Source organism: Anopheles gambiae, chromosome 2 (genome assembly GCF_943734735.2).
Source record: "Anopheles gambiae chromosome 2, idAnoGambNW_F1_1, whole genome shotgun sequence".
In the NCBI taxonomy this organism is placed as follows: domain Eukaryota; kingdom Metazoa; phylum Arthropoda; class Insecta; order Diptera; family Culicidae; genus Anopheles; species Anopheles gambiae.
The window spans coordinates 34,533,755-34,553,632 of NC_064601.1; the positions used below are offsets into that span (position 1 = coordinate 34,533,755).

The window sequence follows — 19,878 nt, forward strand, 5'->3', positions numbered from 1 at the left end:
GAAATCTTTTTGTGCTCTATATTTTATCTTTTTAGTTGTTGGATCGAAGTTAGTTTAGTTTTATTTATTTTAAGAATTAGCTTTAAATATTCGCTATTTGGCCTTCATGACAGATATTAAAATAAAATGAAATTAAAGGAGGAAATGAAAATCGATTACATTCGATGACGTTCGATGGAAATTTGACAAAAAAAAACAATCCGTTTCATGGCGAATATTTTCACACCACATGCGGGCGCGAAAAAAATTTGGCATTTCATCGAACAATCGCAATCGCACCATACAGGGTGACAGTTGTGTACATACATCTAGGCGTGAAATGTTTCAGCCATGTTATTTGGCTATTTTTTCACGATTCACGGCGTGAAATTGCTTCGGTATGTCTGGTTGCACGGTTAGGTGGATTGTTTTGTTTCGTTTTTACTATCATTAATGCCATTAGTGTATTGTTTTTGGCGATGCTACAAAGTTGAAATGCTTTTAAGCTTTCAGGAAATATTATAAAAGAGGACTGTATCAAACTGAAACAGAAGGAGGGAAAGCTATATTTTCCCCCAGGTTTATTGCAAACTATCCTATGCACCTGCAATGCATGTTTTTTCTCGTGGCTGCATGCTTTCATCCCGTAGCTTGTGTCCGTTAGCTGCACCCATTTGTATAATAGTTTTGGGAAAAACCCCCTGCTGTGTATGCGTTAAAGTTTGTTTGGGTTAAACCAGGGGCAATGGTTTAGTCCGGCCAACACTGGTCACTGGACTGGGTGTACTTTTTTGAAACCACAAATGTTTGCTTTCCTGGGAGAAATGAATGCAATTTCCCTCCAAAAAGTCAGGCACAGTAAACTATTTGGATAGTAGGAAAAAAATAACAAAGCACTGGTGTGCTTATGGGAATATTCAGATAAAGCATATTTCGGGCAAGTTGTTTGGTGTAGAGCTGAACCAAGCTACTCATGCTAGCAATCCTTTTGCGGGAAGCAAAGTTGTGTCGTGGAATAAATTAGTAAATTGTTTGGGATGGTCATCTCATGTGTGATAGTGCGTTAAATTTAACATATTTAAAATGTCCAACAGAAATATGTGAACAAAATATAAACGCATTCTACCGGCAACCCGAATCTATCTCGGAGGATTGTAAAATGTACTTTAAATGTGCAATCAGTTCCAGAACTTCCCAACAAAAAGAAACCATTTACCAAAGCTCCCGAAAGTCGACACCCCCTTAAAATAGCTTTAAATTAAAAGCTCCCCGCTCAGTGCTTGGAAAATCTCTCCCTTCCATCGTAAATAATCATTTACCAAATTTATGTTATCCCTTTGTTTACACCCAAGCTTACGAAACTTCTTTACACTCGTTTCTGGTCCATTTTTAACTCCCCCAAACCCGAACACCAACGCAGCAAAAGTCCGGCAGCGCAAAGCTTCTCGGCTGCTAATTCAAGCGCTAAATTAATAAACGTTCAACCCAACGGTCATCACCACCGTCGGGGTGCACGAGAGCTGGTTCACGGGCGGTGGTTCCATTGAAAACCATAAGTTGTGATCAGGCTAACTCGCCCCTTGAAAACCCTTTTCTAGCTTTCCGGAAGGGGTTTTTTTCTGCTGTGTGCTTTGGTTCGTGCCGGTTATCTATTATCTGTGAGGGTGTAATCGTACACCACCGAGCGAAGCGAAATGGGTTCGTCATTCGTCCTTGCCAGGACCATTTCCCGGCTTACATAAGCCACAAAATGACGTGTGCACGTATGGCGGCTACAGGCTACGGGGGTTATGGATGATGTGACTCCGTGTTTTAGTCACAGTTCTGTCTTCTCCAATCACTGAGCGTGCCGGTTCGTGGAAATTTGAACCACCATCACCACCATCCGGTATCCGCTTGGTGAGCTTCGTAGATTATGCCATAATGCAACGAATCAAAGGTATTTCTGGAAGCTGAACTTATGCTGTTGTTTTGCAATCGGAGCTGGGGGAAAGGGATTTTCACACACAATGTGTGCACAAACAAACCGACTGCGTAGACCGCGGGCACAAATGTTTTGTTGGTGTTTGTTTTCGGGGATGGTATTGTTTTCGGTGCCCCCAAAGGAGAAGGAACCCGAGCCATACACACAAAAAAAAACCCAAACGCATAACGTACCAAGGAAAAAGGGACATGAGCAGGGTTAAGTTATGACAAGACCTTGCTTATCATCTGCGAAACAGTGGCAAAAAATACCGCCGGTAAATAGAAAAGCACACATACACACTGAAGGCGTCATAACGGAAATGATTTATGCGACGGTTTCCGAAAATATCTCCTCCTCAAGCGCTGGAAGGGGACTGGAAAGAAATGGACCATGCAGAAAGGAATGGGAGAAAAAACACTAACTCCCAGTGCTGTAAAGCTGTAGCGGGATTGGTGTTAAAATTAATGTTTTTTTTCAACACTACAACTGGGCGCTACTAGAACAAGAGGACCTTATTCTACCAACATGAAATGTGTGTTCTTCGTGTTTGAAATAGTTTCGTTTCAGATTTGCAATATTGCTTGCGCAGAATAAAGGATGTATCTAATTTCCCACAATTTAGAAAACAATTCTCTTTTCCCTTTCTTTAGAAGGGCTTTTTTGTGGTTAGCGCGTTCATTGTACCATCAAAGAGTTGAGAGTGCTTCTTCGTAACACTTCAAAAACACTTAAAAAATATTCCCTGTACCCCGGCCTTACGCCGGAAATAAAATAGAAAACTGATAAAGCTTCCTTTTCGGAGGGGGCGATCATACCATCATCATCATCGTCATCCTTTTCCTGCCCGGGATGTGGCACAGCACAGTAAGCAAAATAAGAAAATTGAACCCAAATCTATCCCAAGACTTTTCAGAAAACAGCGGAAGATCCGTACTTTCTTGGTAAATTTCCTACACGCAAAACTTTGCCGTTTCATTCCTTCGGTAACGAGCTCTTACCTCACAGGAGAGGCAATGACTACAAAATGGATTAAATCTGGGACAACTCAAACATCCAACCCGACCCCCGGGATCGGATGTATCTAGGCAGGATCAAACTGCGCTCTTTTCCAGTCCGTCATCGCACTGGAAGGATTTTCGTTTGTTTCCGGAAAATGATGATACGATGGTAGAAAATGGAGCAACATGGAACACGCGCAACCTGTTTTTTTTTTGCTGTTTCACACGAGAAAGCATCTGTTTTGTAGTTACAGAACGAAGCGTGGTGTATAGTTTAACGTTGCTTACAAATTTAATGATTACAATTCAATTGATTTATAATTTGTAATACTAATGGGTGAACCCATAACTTCACAACACTGTTTGAAGTCCAATTTAAGCAAGCAAACACAAACATCTCAAACAGGTTGTTTTATTCTTGTTTGCTCACGTTGCACCGGTTCCCCTGATTTTGGTTGGCAAGAACTCCTTTTTTTCCGGCATAATTACGTGTCCCATGGAAAAGTAATTTCCTGCTGTCTGTTACCACCCGAGACAGGTGCAACCGGGAAGAGGCCGTTTTTCCCTTATGCTCGGCTGTCGGATCTGATTCGGTGTGTTCCTCTGTATGGTTTTGTCTGCTGTTATGCTACCACCGGAATGCCGGTGGTAGTCTACGCGTTGTTCGCAATATCATCGTGATTTGCCAAATCTATTTCACTTTCATCATCGAACAATTTGCCGTTGGTGGGCTATCGGGCGAGTTCAATATTTATTGTTTCTATTTCTTCGTCGTAGTGGAGAAGAAGCTGGAACCGCGCATCGACGGGAGTACAATTTCAAAGCAGCACAGCAAGGAACGCTATCGGTAGGGGAGGAAAGGTTGATATCTTGGGAGAATGTTGGGATTGAATTTTGACAAACAAATGTGGGTTGTTATAAATTGTTGAACGAGAGCAGCTTATAGAGATGGATCGTACGCTCTGTTTTTCTGCACCTCGTTAGGGAGTGATTTGTTGTTCTGGATTGTTTGTTGTTGATAAAGTGGGTAGATTATGGAATTCAAAATAAGTGAAAGGTTACACACAGACGAATGTCGCCGTAAAGTGGGTTTGTCGCTCAAAATATTTAAAATCATAATAGTACAAAATGCGAATATTTTGAGACTTGCATAGCTGCATGAAAATAAAGATTGCGTAGTGTCTTATATTGCTTTACTGAAGTTTGAAAATTAATGTAAAAATTAAAAAAAAAATTGAGCTAAAAAATCACTCTGTCGTGCTGAGCGCCTGAAAGTATTCTACAAGATGTTTTGAATTACTTTTTTACTCCCCACAATAATATTGAGTCCGTAGGTTACAGCAAGACCATGAGCGGTTTCGGACATAAAATAAATTTGTAAAATTTAACACAAATCTTTATAAAAAAATTATTTAATTAAACTTGTTATCTACTCGTTTAAAAACAAATTAAGTCGTTATGAAGAGGTCAACAAGCACACAATGTAACCATTTTAAATTACACCCTAGAAAACCTTACAAGAACATTAGTATCCCCATCGACGGTTATGCAAAGAAGCAAAACAAAAGTACAAAAAAGTAAAACACCACGAAAGCAGAATGATAAAATTTAATTTTAAACATATTTCAAATATTCAATGACAACAACAAAAAAACAAAACACCGATAAAACAATTTCGGCTGCAGCAGCTCGAAGAAAATAAACATTGCACACTTACCACGGCACGCTTCTCAAGCTCAAACATTTAATTAAAGCCATTACTCCCATAATGGAGCCCGCTGAAGTTTAATCATTGCAGCAGAATTCTTCTCACTCCACGACGATGTGCCATGGTTGGCGGCGGGACGGTGGACCCAAGCCGACATGCCATAGAGCAACGCAAGAAAGTGGTCGAGTTTTTAAGTGCTTTAATATATGCTCGCATGTACGGACACGGCCATGGCACGGCCACTGTGGGTGCAACGGTGTCCTGCACGGAGCGACAGCAGGATGCATCGCCCGTGGGTGAAGTGAGAGCAAATCGTGCTAGAGTGCAAACTATGTTTCGCTTTGAAGCAATGACATGAAAAGTGGCAGCATCTTGTCGTTTCAGCACTGGCCGTGTTTGCCACCCAGCGTATGGGTGCTGTAGTGTGGCAACGGTTTGCTCATAAATGGGCCGTCTACCTGGGTAGGAATAGTGCGGTTCTTGTCGTTCGAATGTACCGAAGCTAAGGTAAGGTGTGCACGATCTTTCGTGTATATAATTTTGCAATGTTTGTACCACAAGACTCCCGACTCTGCAAAAAAGTTTCAAAGACACACAGTCCCAACAGAGTGACAGGTTCGATCGATACGTTGACATGGTTCATTTTGGGAAGTTTTCTTGGGAAGGGAATACGTGTTTGTTTCTGTTGCTTTTATTACACGCGATCGGTACAGCTACACTAGCTGGCGGAAGGTGGCTCGCTCTAGCGCCAAGAAGATGCGTTTATGATGATGAAGAAGATGTGTTTTCTGCGGGCAAATAATTCTGAACAGGCATCTCTATATCCATCCCGGACAGGCCGTTTCCGGATGACGGAAGGCACGTACCGAGGCAGCGGCAAAAAATAGTGTCACCGGTTCGTTGGTCCGTTCGAAATTCCGGAAGCATCCGTGAGCGTACCGTTTGCACTGGTGGCAATAATGAAAAGCTAACAATAGTGAGCGAAAACGCAAAACAAAAGAAAACACGGCTTAATGGATAAAACGAAAAGGTTGGAGGATTGGAGGAGCAAAAAAAAAAAGATCGTTCCATTTTTCTGTTAGTTGTTTTTGTATGGTTTGTTGTTTTTGCATCCGATTTGGTGTACCAGCCGTTCTCGCCGTTTGACCGGTTGTCGCTTTCGCGAAGAAGCATAGACGTGAGGAATGTTTGCCACAGTGTCTTAAAGGTTCACTTCCCCTGGAGGGGTAAATAATAGAGCCCGTCCAAGTCGTATTCATTCCCGCTCTGTCCGCAGTTTTATCGTGGTAGGAAGCATCAGAGTGCTAAAAAAGACTGCAGATTTTTCACAGTAAAGCGAACGAACGACAACCCGGAAGCGTACGTCTAGAAACTATCCCCAAGCAAAGTATGTCCTTCTTACAAAATTCTTCCCATTTGTGCGGCGTTAGTTAGTCCCTTCGACAGCCGCACTAGTTTGTTATTAATTTTCTCCGTCGGAAAAGTTGCTTGCCTAGCGACAGCTGGCGGGTAGGGTAAGGCGAGATGCTGTAAGAAATCTGCCTTTGGGAACATTCCCAAAGCTTCCATAGCTTCAACTTTTCCTCCAAATAGAGACGATAACGGGGACAACGGATAAGCCATGTACTAATCCGTAAAACAGGACGACACAACTTAACACCCAACCGGTAGTGGCAGTGAGCTGGAAGCTTCTGGACAACGAAAGTGATACGGCAAGTTTTCGTCCGGATTATAGAACACAGTATCGGAAAATGTGGAGGGGAAAATGACGACGAGGATACGTAGCTACGAAAAATTATTCCCTAAACTCTCCATGGGCTCCAGGGGTAAAGGGAGTAAGCTGTTGACTGCCCGTTTTTTGCTAAGAAACTTTGCCGGTCGGATTAAATGCCCGTTACCTGGAATCATTTTAAGGCTATCAATTTCAATTTTTCGGTAATTAAAATTTACACTTTTATCGAGCAGCTTCGAGTTGAGCAGATTCAATGGCGCACTGTTTGCAAAGTTCGTTCGCAGGATATTTAATTGAGCTGACAGTAGAGAATGTTACAAGCGACGAGGCATCGTGGAAAGTGTTTGTGTAAAGACAGATCAAAGCGGGTGACGAATCAAAGCGGGTGATTCCACGAGGTGCTTTACACTATCATTGCTCGTCTTAAACAATTACGAATTATTTAACGGGCGGTAAATATTGGTAATTAAGGATCAAAGAAGCATAAATACACATCTCACGCAAATACAATTGTTTGAGCAAGCTGATAAATAACGACATTCAATCAACAACAATCGAGCCGTGGGATGTGCTGTAACGTTCGATCATGCGTAGTGTATGTGTGCTTGAACAATCGGCTGTTTGTAGAGTGTAAGTTTCAAGAATGAGGCACGCACCTACCAAATCCCGACGATACAAATGAACTGCAATGAGAGCGTAAGCGTGGCGAAATGGGAGAAAAGTAGAAAAAAATGACTGAATCAGTGAGCATGTAGATGAGTGATAGATGATGAAGAGATAAAAATGAAAAAAAAACGGTAAAGTAAACAGAGATCAACAGAAGGAACAACAAATATTGAAAAGGGAAACATGATTACGGTTTGATTGGTAAAGTACAACGAAGTTCACTGTACTGGATAGAGATGTTTGTCATTGTTTAAAAGTGTGCCATTTTTATTCCATCCAGTTTATTGACCCATAATCGATCATAATCGAAATGGAACGTGATGAAATGTCACACCCATAAGGCAAGCAACACTTTGTTCGTGCATAAATGCAAAATCGGTGGCTCGTGTTAAGGAGCTTCCTCGCTTTCTCTCCCTCTCTTTCTCTCTCTGATCAGAAAACAATGAACGAACCATTAACAAGCCTACCAGTGCCTATAAACCACAGACAATCCATCGTAAATCCATAAATCACTAAAAGTTCCCGAACTCGAGGCTTTTCGAGCCGAGTGGTGGGGGAAGAGGATAAGTGATATGAAGCGCATGAGCGATTATCCTTTGGTGAAATTCATAATGTGTACACCACGCTCCGAGGGAAAGGAGTTTTCCCATGCGCTGAATTTTTGCCTGTGGTAGGCTTTTCCGCAACCCACTTTGCGTGCTGCTGATGTCAGCTGAAAAAGCCTACAGCTGCCGGTGGCGATGAGGATGAGGATGATGACTTTGCAAATAAAATCATTTTCACCCTTTTCCCGAGGCTTTTGACGACTGAGTGGTGGAAAGGCTCGGATTGTGAGACGACTGTAGGAAGCTCTTTGCCTTCGGACACGTTTTTCGGACCGTCCTAGTTTCTTTGTCGCTCAGCACCGGGGGAACAGCGAACCGATGTACACCGGTTGCAAATAAAACCGATCAAGCCAATCGTCCCCAAAACCCGGGTGGCCACAGAACCCGATCAGACCTTCGCATTCATGATAAATGCAAACCCCATTGACAAGTCATAAAGCGTAAAGAATGGATCTGAAATTGATATGGCACACGTTGGGACGAACGGAAGCACTTATGCGTATTGGAGAAGAGTTTCACCACAAAAAGGGGATTTTAGGAAGCACTTGGACGCTTTTAAGAGCTGGAACGGATTGAGTGATTTTGAAAAGCTTTCCTATGATAGCTATGCGCCTTTTGTACTGTAGGAGATGCCGTAGGAAGTAAGTTATGGCACATACTATGCTCTTTATGTAGCTATTAGCTGCAGTAGGTACACGCTGTACAATCATGCGAGTGTTCATGACAAGCTTGAGAAGAGATGTGACGCAAATGTAAGCGAAGAAAAATAAAACAGGAGAGATGCGGAAGTGAGTTGTCTTTTCCTCATTGAGTTGCGCGTAGACAAATTGCTTTTCAATTTAAATTGATTTTGTCAGTGTTATGCTTTTTAGTTACAGAGAGATTAACTTTGTGGTATATTGGCTATACAGATCGCGACACAAATCGGAACAGTAACAAATAACCAAAATATGTAGAAAAAGGTCTAGTGTAAACAAACAGTACGGTGCCACGCCAGTATCATAACCCAAGACAATGCAAATGCATATCAATGAAATCGCGCATATCAAAGAAAGCACCAATATCCAACAAGTGTAATAAAACGTAACTCTATACGCAGATGGAAATAACCAAAAATACTGCGTATGCGCGATTTAACCCGAAAACACTCACATGGGTTGTTTGTCGCCCGGAAAACCTGGTCTAGAAACCCGGAATGATCAATAAATAATCAACTTCATAGCAACATATTCAATCAAGACATACATAGCAAGAACCGCGTCCGGAGTTTCCTTTGATAATAAGTGTCTTCAATCCTGGGAAGTATTCTGAGATCTCCTGGATGATTATTTACTCTATCAGAAAACCGATAACATCGAAAACAGATCACCGGTAATGCAAAATTAAATTTAATTGAAATTATCCATCAGATAACGTTTGACAACACAAATATAAGTTGAGACTGAATTCCGTATAAACTGAGACAATACGCGAAATTAAATTGCATCAGAAGGATTTGATGGGCTGCATTAACGGCGTGGTAAGGTGCGGCTTGAACGAAAATTAGGCATGTTATACCATTGCTTTTATGTTTGAGTTGCCTGTTATAGTTGTTAATTTAAAGTAATATGACATGTAGATTTGTATAGTACACCACACATTTGTTTTAAAATTATATATGAAAAACTGACAAGAAAATTGGAACTATATTTAATACGATCACATCATAATCAATTAAAAGAGTCACCTGTTATGAGATATGCTCTTATTTCGTGTTTTTTTTTAGAAATATGTGTGACATACAAACTCAATGGGCATTCCGGAACAGTACGTTGAGTGTAGTGCATATGTTTCACAAGCAATTAGTCACGTTTAAATTATGCCGGAGACTTGTTTAGTGCCAGGGTTTTAGTCTATCACGTTGAGTTAACCGAAGCAGGATAATTCGGGGAGGGTGGCGCTGCCGACCAATTGGTTGCCGACTGTGTCATCCAAAACTGTGGCTAACGTTTCCAAATCGATCATCGATGTTTGGCAAGTTTGCACGTTTTTGGCAGCATGGTGCAATGAAATCCACACCCAAGGAATTACCGGAAAGACAGGCAGTGTGGAAAATTGGTACGTATATGTGTGTGTGAGAGGGGTATGCAGTACAAAATTGAGGTAAAAATACTTCTGCGTGGTAGAGTTGGACCAAACCAAACAACTGTATAACCGCAACAGCGGTTCTTCGTTCCCGCATTTAAGTTCCATTTTTAGGAACTGCAGCAGTGAGATTTAGCATTGCACGAGTGGCACGGTTTGATATTCTTGTTTTTCTCCCCAAAAGAAACTGACCCGATTCGCATTGGAACGCTTTCTTGTAGTTTATAACTTGAAAGGACCATTCAAGTTCATTCAAAGAATGCATTCCATCATGAACGTTTAGAGCGATAGAATGTGAACAATTGTCCAAAAGATCAACGATCGAATGGGATCATTTGCTGCCACTTAACGAACCTATATCACAGTTACATTTTTAAAATGCAATTACTGAAAGAGATCGTTGTTTTTTTGCAAATAGAATCAACAATGCCCCATCCAACCGTCCAACAGTGTCTACCCTTGAGACAGCTTAGGGAGCAAGGCTGTAAGAACGATGATGAAAGTGTGATAAGGTCATCTGGTCAGTGGGTGATTAATGCAAACTACAGCTCATCCACGCATAAAGGAACAAACAGCACACAAAAAACAGAACAGAAGAAAACAAAACCGAAAACAAACCAATCAAAACCAGGGCACCGGTGCACTACTACCGCGCACCTGGGCAGCGGATGTACCGAGAGCGTTTACTGCTACACGAACGAAATTGCAATACTTACTTCTTGCCCGCTTCTTGATATTACGCAGCAGTCGAAGGTAATCGGCATACTTGGCCGTCTCCTCGTCGAAGGTCCCGGACGATGTTTCGTTGCCGCCGATCGCCCGGTTGATGGAGGTGATCGCCATCGAGCAGTCGGTGAAGCCGCGCCCGGACTTTTCGTCAAACTCATGGTACAGGTACGCCTGGATCGTCCAGTTGTAGTGCCGGTGAATTTCGCGCATCATCAGCCCGAACGCGTGGTAGTTGCCCATCATGCGCGTCAGCGTCCGGTAGTGGGGCGCTTTGAGCGTGAACGCTTCGGTCAGCCCGCCGGACGTGATTAGCGGAATGCCCCAGACGGAGCTGTAGCGGGCGATCGGTGCAATCACGTAGTCGCAGATCGGACCAAAGAACACATCTGCAGGGTTGTCCGCGGGTGTTTTTCGTTTGGCAAAGCGTAAGAAAGAGCGTAGGAAGGAACAGAGGGGATTGTTGTTGAGATTTGGGAAGAAATGTTGGCTTTGAACGCTGCTGCTGTGACAGAACGGGACGGGAAGTTCTCGGAATCAAATCGATGGTAGCATAAACAACATTACCGCACCACGGTGGGAAAGGACACCTACATTATCAATAGCACCAGCACCCTTCCGCTGCACCCTCTCCCTCTTACATGTCAAGGTTAACTCTGCACACTCGTTACGTATGCAAGCGATCGCAAATTATCCTGCCGAGGTGGAATTTCATGGGCTTTCAGAAAGAGCACGCTGTCCCTCCAGTTTGGCCTAGCAGGGTTGACCCTGAGACGCGCGAGGAATGGGTCGTAAATAGGACAAAAATAGCACGATCGCGTAAATTGTGTGGGTTCACCTTCGATTTTTCATCGCGCGACAAGAATAGATCCGATTCAGTGCTAAGGGACAATTTAAAAAACAGGCCCTTAATTGAGCCGATTATTATAGAAGTTCATGGGGTTTGCTAAGCGATAGCATCACCGCTTAACTGCACAACCCAAAACGGACGAACCAAAGTGGACATGTAAATGGAAGGTCCAGCTGAAGGACACCTCCACCTGCATTTGTCGCTGTTGCCTGGCATCAGACAGTCCCGCGGGATCGTTCGTCCCAATTACCCAAAGCCCAAAGATGGCAGTCGGCAACAGACTGGACTTAAGAGAGTGTGGAATTTATGTGATGACAGCAACTAGGCGCTTAGTTGAGTAACGTAATTTATTTCAACTGCTCCAGAGAATGCTTTTTTTGTTGTGGAACGGTGTCCGTGATAAGTGAAGAGAATGCACCGCCAGTATGCCCGGTAAGGAAGTAAGTGTCTGTATCGGACGTGAAAGTGTGGAGAAAGTACGGACGTTGAGCCGATATCGAAAGCCAGGAACAACGCAATGGCACACACAAAGATGAACTCCAGAGCGTGCAATCGCATATCCTTCTCGCTTCTCGCGATAGTGTGGAAAGTAAGTAGTGTTTCTTTTGTTTTTTTGTTTGTTTGCTTATTTTTGGGAAAGGACACTCATGCGAGCTTTTAATTTACTGCCTCGTTTTCTTTCTCCATCCATTGGGTAACCAAAGGCAAACCAGAGCTAATAGCTGTGTGAAGCTGCACTCGATCTTCACCGAAATGGAGTAAAGCCGAATCGCAATCTACATCTACCACCGTTCGAAAACAGACACGGAAACACGAGCGAACCCCACAAACGATACAGTTGGTTTGGTTCTTTGCCATTACTGTCGTCGTACGAAGGGGCGAAAGGCAGAAAAAGGATCGCCCAATTAATGAACCATGCAAGAGAGTAACCTTTTAAAAAAACGTAAGCAAAGGAGGAGCAAGACGATTCGAATGGAGGAAAGAAAAAACACACACACAAAACGACACAAGTGCCACAAGCATCCTTTCTACAAAGTAACGACTTACACCACACTCAGATTCTTGCTTCTGCTGCCTGCCTGTATACATGTGTACAGTCCGTGAAGCGGTGGCTAAAAGGCCAAGGGAAGTTCACTTTCGCAAGTGGTTTCTTATCTTCTGCTCGTGCGTGTAACTGTGTCGGTGTGTGTCTGTGTGTGGGAAGAAAGTAAAAGTAAGGGCAGTTGACAATTTTTGCTACCGGAAAAAAACGGGCTGCTTGTTAGCGCGATTTGAAGCCGTTCAATTACACTGCCAATTCTGAATCTCTCTCGTGGGTAATTAAGTTGAACTATGGAGCTATTGAAATTAATGGAACCTCAGTGCGGGTTCTTTTTCTCTCTTTTGCATCGATTAAAACTACTATCGCTTCCGTGCCAGAAGATGGAGAGTTTAAGTGTAGAAAAGTAGAAAAGGAAAGATTATTAATGTTATAAAGCGTTGTATACGAAGGGCCCTTCAGAAAAGCTGGACCAAATTCCGCGTCATGGAAATGTCTTCAAATATCAACAGCCGAGCAAATGGATTTGTACGCAAGAGCAAGAAAGAGAGCAAAGGAAAGAAAGCAACAACATACCAAAAGGTTCAGATGCATGCGAGTTGGCCTTTCGTAACTTAACCTTCCGGCCGTCTGTCACCTTTCACTTTCGCCACCCTCGAGACGCAACGCTGGCAGGCAGGCAGTACACGGAGCATGACACCACCGCTAGCGCGCTCGGTGCACGACCTGTTGTGCCCGTTTTAAGAGACGGTGGTTCCTTTAACCTGACCGGTACCAGGTGAGGGGGAGAGGGAAGGGTTTTTTTTCGGTTGGAAATCTGGTTGCCAGTGTGCGGTGTTGGGGCGCATCCAAACCGTTGCGATGTTGTTTGGATGTTGCCGGCGAGGCGAACGAGGGTCACCACCACTCTGCGCAACAGCTGAGCTGTGTTGTGTGCTGTGCGCTGGCCGAGAACAGGGTCTGGCAGGTGTGTGGGTGTGTGTTTTCCGATGGGGTCGCGTGTAGGGAATAAAAATAAAACCTACGAATATCTGGCAAGAAGAGGAAGCTGGTGGAAAAGGGATATTATTATTATGACCGCGTTAACAACATATCGATACACTCCGCGAGAATGTTCAATATACTAAGGTGTCATAAATTAGGCGAACTCGAATGGGAAGTACCTTAAAACTGCGTCCTCTGCTATACGAACCACTTTTGTTAAAGAAGCAAACTAAGTTCATGGACGAGCAAATTCTACCACACTCCAACATTGGCCATAATAAATTGAACAGCCTTGGAGCAGGGAAAACGAAAATCTGCCCCCGAAATGATTGAAGGTCATTTGAGCCGCCCCTCAAGAAACGGCGAAGCTATTTGTCAGAAAGGGATTTTTGGAGGGTTTGCTGACAAATCACCGGCCATGTTGCTGCACGTGCCCCTCCTGGGGCGTGGGGAACTCGTCTGGAGCTCGCCCTTCTCCAAATCTCAAGCCAGGCAGCACCTTACGGGCATGATCCATCAAAGCGCGGTGGAAAGGGGAGAATAAAAAAACCAAACATTCGAAATGATCAGAAACAAGTCGCTGAGATCTGTCAAGCAAAGCCGAACGTTTGATTTATTGCAAATCAATTGTCAAACCGTTTGCCGAGTGAATAATATGCCTAGAAGCGGTGGCTGTCAAGTTTTGCTTCAATTTGTGCTATTTGGACGATAGATTTTTGATGTTGTAGATTAGGAGGCTTACAAGATACTGCCGCACAGAAACCAAAACAACGCGGTTGTAGCGCCGGATAAGGAAACCAAAACAACACAGTGGCAGCGGTGGACACACTGCACGGGCAGGGTCGTTATGTTTTTCGATTGATATGTTAATTTTAGAATAATGTCTGATTTAAATTATGCCGCATTAATCAACGTACAATGGCTTCCCCGTTAACGGTTGTTGACTTATTATTGCTTCTCTAGTGTGTGGCCAAGCCGTTCACAATCGGTTGGTTTGTCATGAGCAGAACACGACGACAGAGTAGGAAGTTGTTTAACAAACGTAATGCCTTTCTCTCGAATAACTCGGGTGTTTCATGTCGTCTATTAGCAGGACACGAGTAGAAATATTTGGTGTGGGCCCTATCGGAGATTTCCGAGCTGAGGTGAGATTACATGCTTAATATACAACCATTCATCTCGAGCTAGATCATTAAATTAATGCTCCAGGATAAAGAGATTACTTGAAAGGTAGAGAGCACCAATTAGACTTCCATTGTTAAGATACGGTAACATTAGAAATCATATTCCGGACGAAATCCCTTAAGGCAATTGGAAGTCATTTTAATTACTCTGAAAGGAAGCTACGATTCATAACCAAGCGTTCATCCCACTCCATTCCCATTCGATTTGATTCCTGAACTTCCGTTGCTATCATCCACGTTCCGTCAAACAATAAAGCGCCACTGGGCGCACGGGTCACAGGAAACCCTTAAAGGGACACACGTTAACATCACCTGGTTTACGCTTGAGAAATATATCGAACGCTCCCAGTGCGCCGTACGTCGACGAACACTGCGTATCCCGGTAGTCGATTTCGATGCGCAAGTTCTGTAGCAAACCACCGGGTGCCGTCACCACGCGCGTGGCCATCTCGATCACCGGCAGCACCGTGGATAGGATGCGTATGTCACGGTTTTTGCTCGGCTTTTTCGGCAGCAGTATGGCAAATTTGACGTAGTTACCCTGCGTATCATCGGCGATCCTGGGGTGTTGATTCACAACGCCAGTATTTGCTCGTACATGATCGCAGCCATCGTCGTACGGAGCCTCGCCGACAGTGTCACGTGATGATCGGTTCACAAAGTGGTTGCCATCCCTTGGTGCTGTCACGGTGACAGCTGCCAATGGTGACGGATCACTCGGGTGACTACTATTACTGCCATTATCACTAGAGAGCAGATGATAGTTGGTGCTATTGCGCGTTGCAAGCTGCGCCGCCACTGTACCGCTGTCGATCGATCCGTACACGAGCGATGTCCGTTCATGCCCCGGTACGGATGAAGCGAGTACGTAGAGCAATAGTGTCACACAACACCGCACCACAGCACGGCCCCAATCATCGTTCGCACGGGCCGACATGCTAGTGGTGAGGATACACACTACACCGCACACTACCGATTTATGCTTTGCACACACACGGTTTCACACGGCTGCACCATCCACACAGCATTGCCGGTAAAATTAACCGCACACCATCATCGTCACGGGGTTCTGGGGTGGTGGCGTAGGAACTGATTACCACCTTTTTTTCTTCTTTGCGCTCAAACACTCACACACACACTTAACCACTTTCTGGTCACACCATCCACCCAGTATCACTTACAAACACACCACAGTGACACATTGCACACACATTTATCAGAACCTCATTATTATTTACATCGATATGACCGCACCATTACGGTTGGTGGGTAAAAACTATTTTCCGCCCTTTATTTTTTTTTTACACCACTCACTGTATCGAACCAATTCGCTGCGCTCGAGAACACGGTACAACACTACCACTGTACACTCCCGGATGTTTTGCACTTGCAAGGGCGAGCTGTTTATACTGTACGCTTCACTGATTCACCACGACCAGACATCTGCTTCACGATCAATTTCAACCCTTTTCGGCGCTTGTCAGCCGGGGGTAAAGGGGGGGAAACTGTTCTGATATCACCAGCCTGTCATTAACATTTGCGTGACGTTTTCACCGCTTCTCCTCCGGTGTGATGCGCTGATGCTCGATATACTCCTATCCTGGGCAGAGAAATAATACGATTATGGAAAAGTGGTTCGCGCCCATGCCGGCGCACCGAAATGGTCTATCGAATTTTACGATCGGTTATGGTTCGGTGATGTTACGGCGGGATGTTTTGGTAGACGTGCCTTTGCTTTTTTTCATTTTAATCGACCTCGTTTTGCCATTCCCAAACTGTTGTACACGCGCGAACGTTGTCGATGAAGCTGTGTTACGCGTGGGGAAGTTGGCCGTCTGAAGCACTTATCAAACGGCACAGCGTGGGTTAGGCGCGAGGGATGTGTGAGAGAGTACCGGTGTTGACACTTTATACTAAGAGGAGGATACATTTGTGGGGGAAAGCTTTCACTTCACCCTAACAACCAACGAGAGACGGCTCTGAGCGATAATGAATATTAAAACGCAGTTGTGTTTAGTTGGAATTTGGCGGTATTTCGAGTGGTTGATTGAACACGAGCCACAAGATAAACGATCGATAAAGCTTTGGTCTTATGAGATAAATAATGACGAGACCTTCTATTGTGGTCAAGATAGGGTAAGGTTCGCTTGAAAAAATGTATTCGAAAATCCCAATTGATTTGTGGTATCATTAACTATTTCAAAACGTCATTTAAAATGCTATTAATTACAACTGAAAATGTCCAATGGTGTTGCATTATTATGCTGCTCATCTGTTTAAAATAGGTCTATTTTTGTGTGCAAATCTAAAATTGTGTACCTTAAAAAAGCCTTGTGAATTGTGTACACAATTGTGTGTACCTTAAAAAAGCCTCCGGACCAGAATAGAGCTGCCAATCGCAACGTAAGGTCTCATCACTAGATCAGCCAGAGACCAGACGCTGAGATGAAACAATCCTTCATTCACAGCGCTGCTCGTCACTTTCCCTCTTGCTTTAAACCAATTTGTGCCAAACTCCTGGCATGAATAGCCAGCCGTCTGCCTCACCATCACAATTTCATGATGAGAGGTGAAAATAATTTCGTAACACTTTGACTGATTGCCCCGCCAGCAACAGGCGATGCGAGGTCACAAAGTACGGTTTTATCATAAACTTGATCCGTTGAAAAATTGAACACACAAAAAATTGAAACCGGCGTGCGAACCACTCATTTGCAAACGACAGTTGCTTAATTGAAACCGTTCGCCAGCCAGCAGCCAGCCAGCCAACCCGCTGTTACGGCGGCTGCTGTGTCCCTTTCGCCGTGGCTAATGCTGATGGCAATTATGTGTGTGCGTGTGTGCTTTTTTATGTTTTGTTTTGAATTTCGGTTCGCTGCCGCTTCTTGTTTTTTAGATTTCACCTGAGTGCAGGTTGGAGGATTTTAAAATTTACTCGATTACTCAACCTGTTAAGTGAGTTGATTTGTATGGGAAACGATGAATATTCACAGCGGGCGGTACTTTGTTAGGAGAATTTAAAATAATGTTGAGGCTATTGTAATGCAAGGAATAATTACTAAAGACGCCAGGAAAACCGTTCCGGAAAGAATTCGATCTTTCTTTTCGAAAACAATTCCATTCCATTAAACCGATCGAAAGTATGTTCGACTATTTTAGGCATTTTTAATTAATGGTTCAAGTAAAGCGACGTCGCAACGAATTAAGTTTAAACGTTCGTCCTATAGCAGTAGCAGCAGCATCAGCAGAGGCCAAAACACGATCCAAGATTTAATCAAGCGAGAGGCTGTCAAAAGAATGTTTCAAACATTTTCATTCGACCTCATTTATCAGAAAATAGTCTTAGCAAAAGTGTTTTTTTCCACTCCATCTTTCTTCACTATTACCTCGCAAATGACCATGGCAGCAAATGGGTACCATTTTTTGCGTTCTTGTTGGAGTGTTTTTGTCATTCAATGAGTTGGTGTGCACTGAATAATGATGTCCATCAATCAGAAACACTCAATCGAATGCTGTTTTTGTGTGCTATGATTCAATCCTTTTACTTCGTAGGAATCCTTTCTTTTCTAAGTTATGGACCCTCGAAATTGCCTAAAAAGTAGTACATTTTTTGTACGACAAAACTGTTTAAAGGCATTGTTTGTGTGCAGAAAACATGCTGATTTACATTTTATTTGCGAATGTCTACTAAATTAAAAACCGAATCTTGGTTAAAAAGCGATCAGTTTTCAATATATTACTACAGCCCGGCTGGTCATATTTTAGCAAAAGTGACCCCGTATTTGGTAGTGCTTTCCGATGTCATCCAATTAAAGAAGCTTTTTGAATAAAATGCATCTCAAACATTGTCTGTTGGCACCGCGCCAACACTGCTGCCAGTAAAAAGCTAAAGGGCACCAAGGAAATTAAACAAATGGCAAATCTGGCCATTCCTATGCTGCTTATTTTTCTTGTTGCATTTTTTGTGTTATTGTTATTTAGACACAGCAACGAAAGCGTCTTTTTTCTGCACACCAAAGCGACACTTTGAAAATTCCACTCTTTATTATAGATTCGGAATGATCCAGCAGTGTGCGACTGTTTTGTGTTTTACGATCTCAAAAAGGTTAAAATGATTCGCAGGCAGCAACACGAGGTTTGTTTTTTGTCTCTGTTGAGAATTTTATATTTATTTAGAGTTTTGTTTTTCATATGCAAAAATGACCTCCAGCTCTTTATGTCTATTGCATTGGGAGAAATACAGTGTGGTTCCTGTATTATTTTTGCGTAGCTTATATTTTAATTTAAAAACAAGTTTCGGGGACAAGTCTGTTGCAGCAAACAATTAGAGTTTAACAGTATTTTTTTTCGCAGCCACAGCCGTTAAGAGGTTTAGTTTTAATCACTTTGGTTGAGGACTTTTGCTTTTTTACCCTTTGCAGTGAATATATTCAAGGAGATGCGTTTTGTTGATTAAATCTATGCTGTCTGCTTTTATTTTGCAGCGTATTCGAGTGGTTCAGCGTACCAGTGTGAATAGTGGTTAAAAGTTGTAATAAAAGTTAAATAATTTAATCTTCAATGATGTCAACTCTGATGCCTGAGCGAATAATACATTTCAGCATTTTGAACCATTTTGTCGAATCATAGCAGATTTATTTATTTTCAATTTCTTCATTAATTTGCATTTGGAGGATAAAACTCTCTTGCATCCCCACTGTTCGTTCGGTTCTTGTCCGACCGGTTCAAACAGGAATATCCTGTTGTGGCGCTATTGTGCAACCGTCTGCCGTGAATGCCGTGTTGGTCCCCGAATGGTAGCAGAGTGAGCGACACGTGCAGCCTTAAAAACCCTATAAAAAAGCACTCACTTATATTCAAACATTCTTCACATAAAAACGAAAGCGTTTGCCCTTTATGGAGCGAATCCATAATTTGACACAGAAATTTGCACAGAACGATCTTGGTTTCACTTTCGGTTGAATGTTATGGGGAAAAAAAGTCATTGAAACTTCGAGGATTCTCTGCTGTCTGTGTTTCGGCCGGGCTGGTAAGGGTGTTAGACAGACGAAATATTTGTTTTCCAAATTAATCATGGTCCAACGCGACGGGCCGAAGAGACAAAGATGACCCATCAGATAACATCGTTCGCACCGGGTCGGCTTTCGGGGGTACGAAGCTCCAAATCACCGGTACGGTTGTGTGTGTGTGTGTGTCTGTGCGACTGATCTTCCACAAAACCATATGATGGTCGTGGCAGCGAGCAAAGACAAAAGTTGTCGCACTGCTTCGCCAACAAAACTTCCACCTTCGGCCGTGCATGTCCATCCGAAAATCA

General features: G+C 43.2%; 2 protein-coding genes across 4 annotated transcripts in view; both read right to left on the minus strand.

Annotated features, from left to right (window-relative positions):
- Window positions 1-15,542, minus strand: part of LOC1269185 (atrial natriuretic peptide receptor 1) — a 39,832-nt gene extending 24,290 nt beyond the window's left edge. The window contains exons 1-3 of one of the 3 annotated variants that reach the window (XM_061641723.1): window positions 14,874-15,542; window positions 10,495-10,893; window positions 7,040-7,066 (exon numbers count right to left, since the gene is read on the minus strand). In XM_061641723.1, coding sequence (XP_061497707.1) covers window positions 7,040-7,066; window positions 10,495-10,893; window positions 14,874-15,498 — 1,051 coding nt within the window. In that variant the 5' untranslated portion in view covers window positions 15,499-15,542. Of the gene's footprint in view, window positions 1-4,089; window positions 4,095-7,039; window positions 7,067-10,494; window positions 10,894-14,873 lie in introns of those variants that run through there. The other 2 variants (XM_307791.6, XM_061641724.1) reach the window with 2 other exon arrangements.
- Window positions 15,543-16,024: 482 nt separating this feature from the next.
- Window positions 16,025-19,878, minus strand: part of LOC1269186 (atrial natriuretic peptide receptor 3) — a 53,727-nt gene continuing 49,873 nt past the window's right edge. The window contains exon 6 of the mRNA XM_061641725.1: window positions 16,025-16,161. Coding sequence (XP_061497709.1) covers window positions 16,157-16,161 — 5 coding nt within the window. The 3' untranslated portion in view covers window positions 16,025-16,156. The remainder of the gene's footprint in view (window positions 16,162-19,878) is intronic.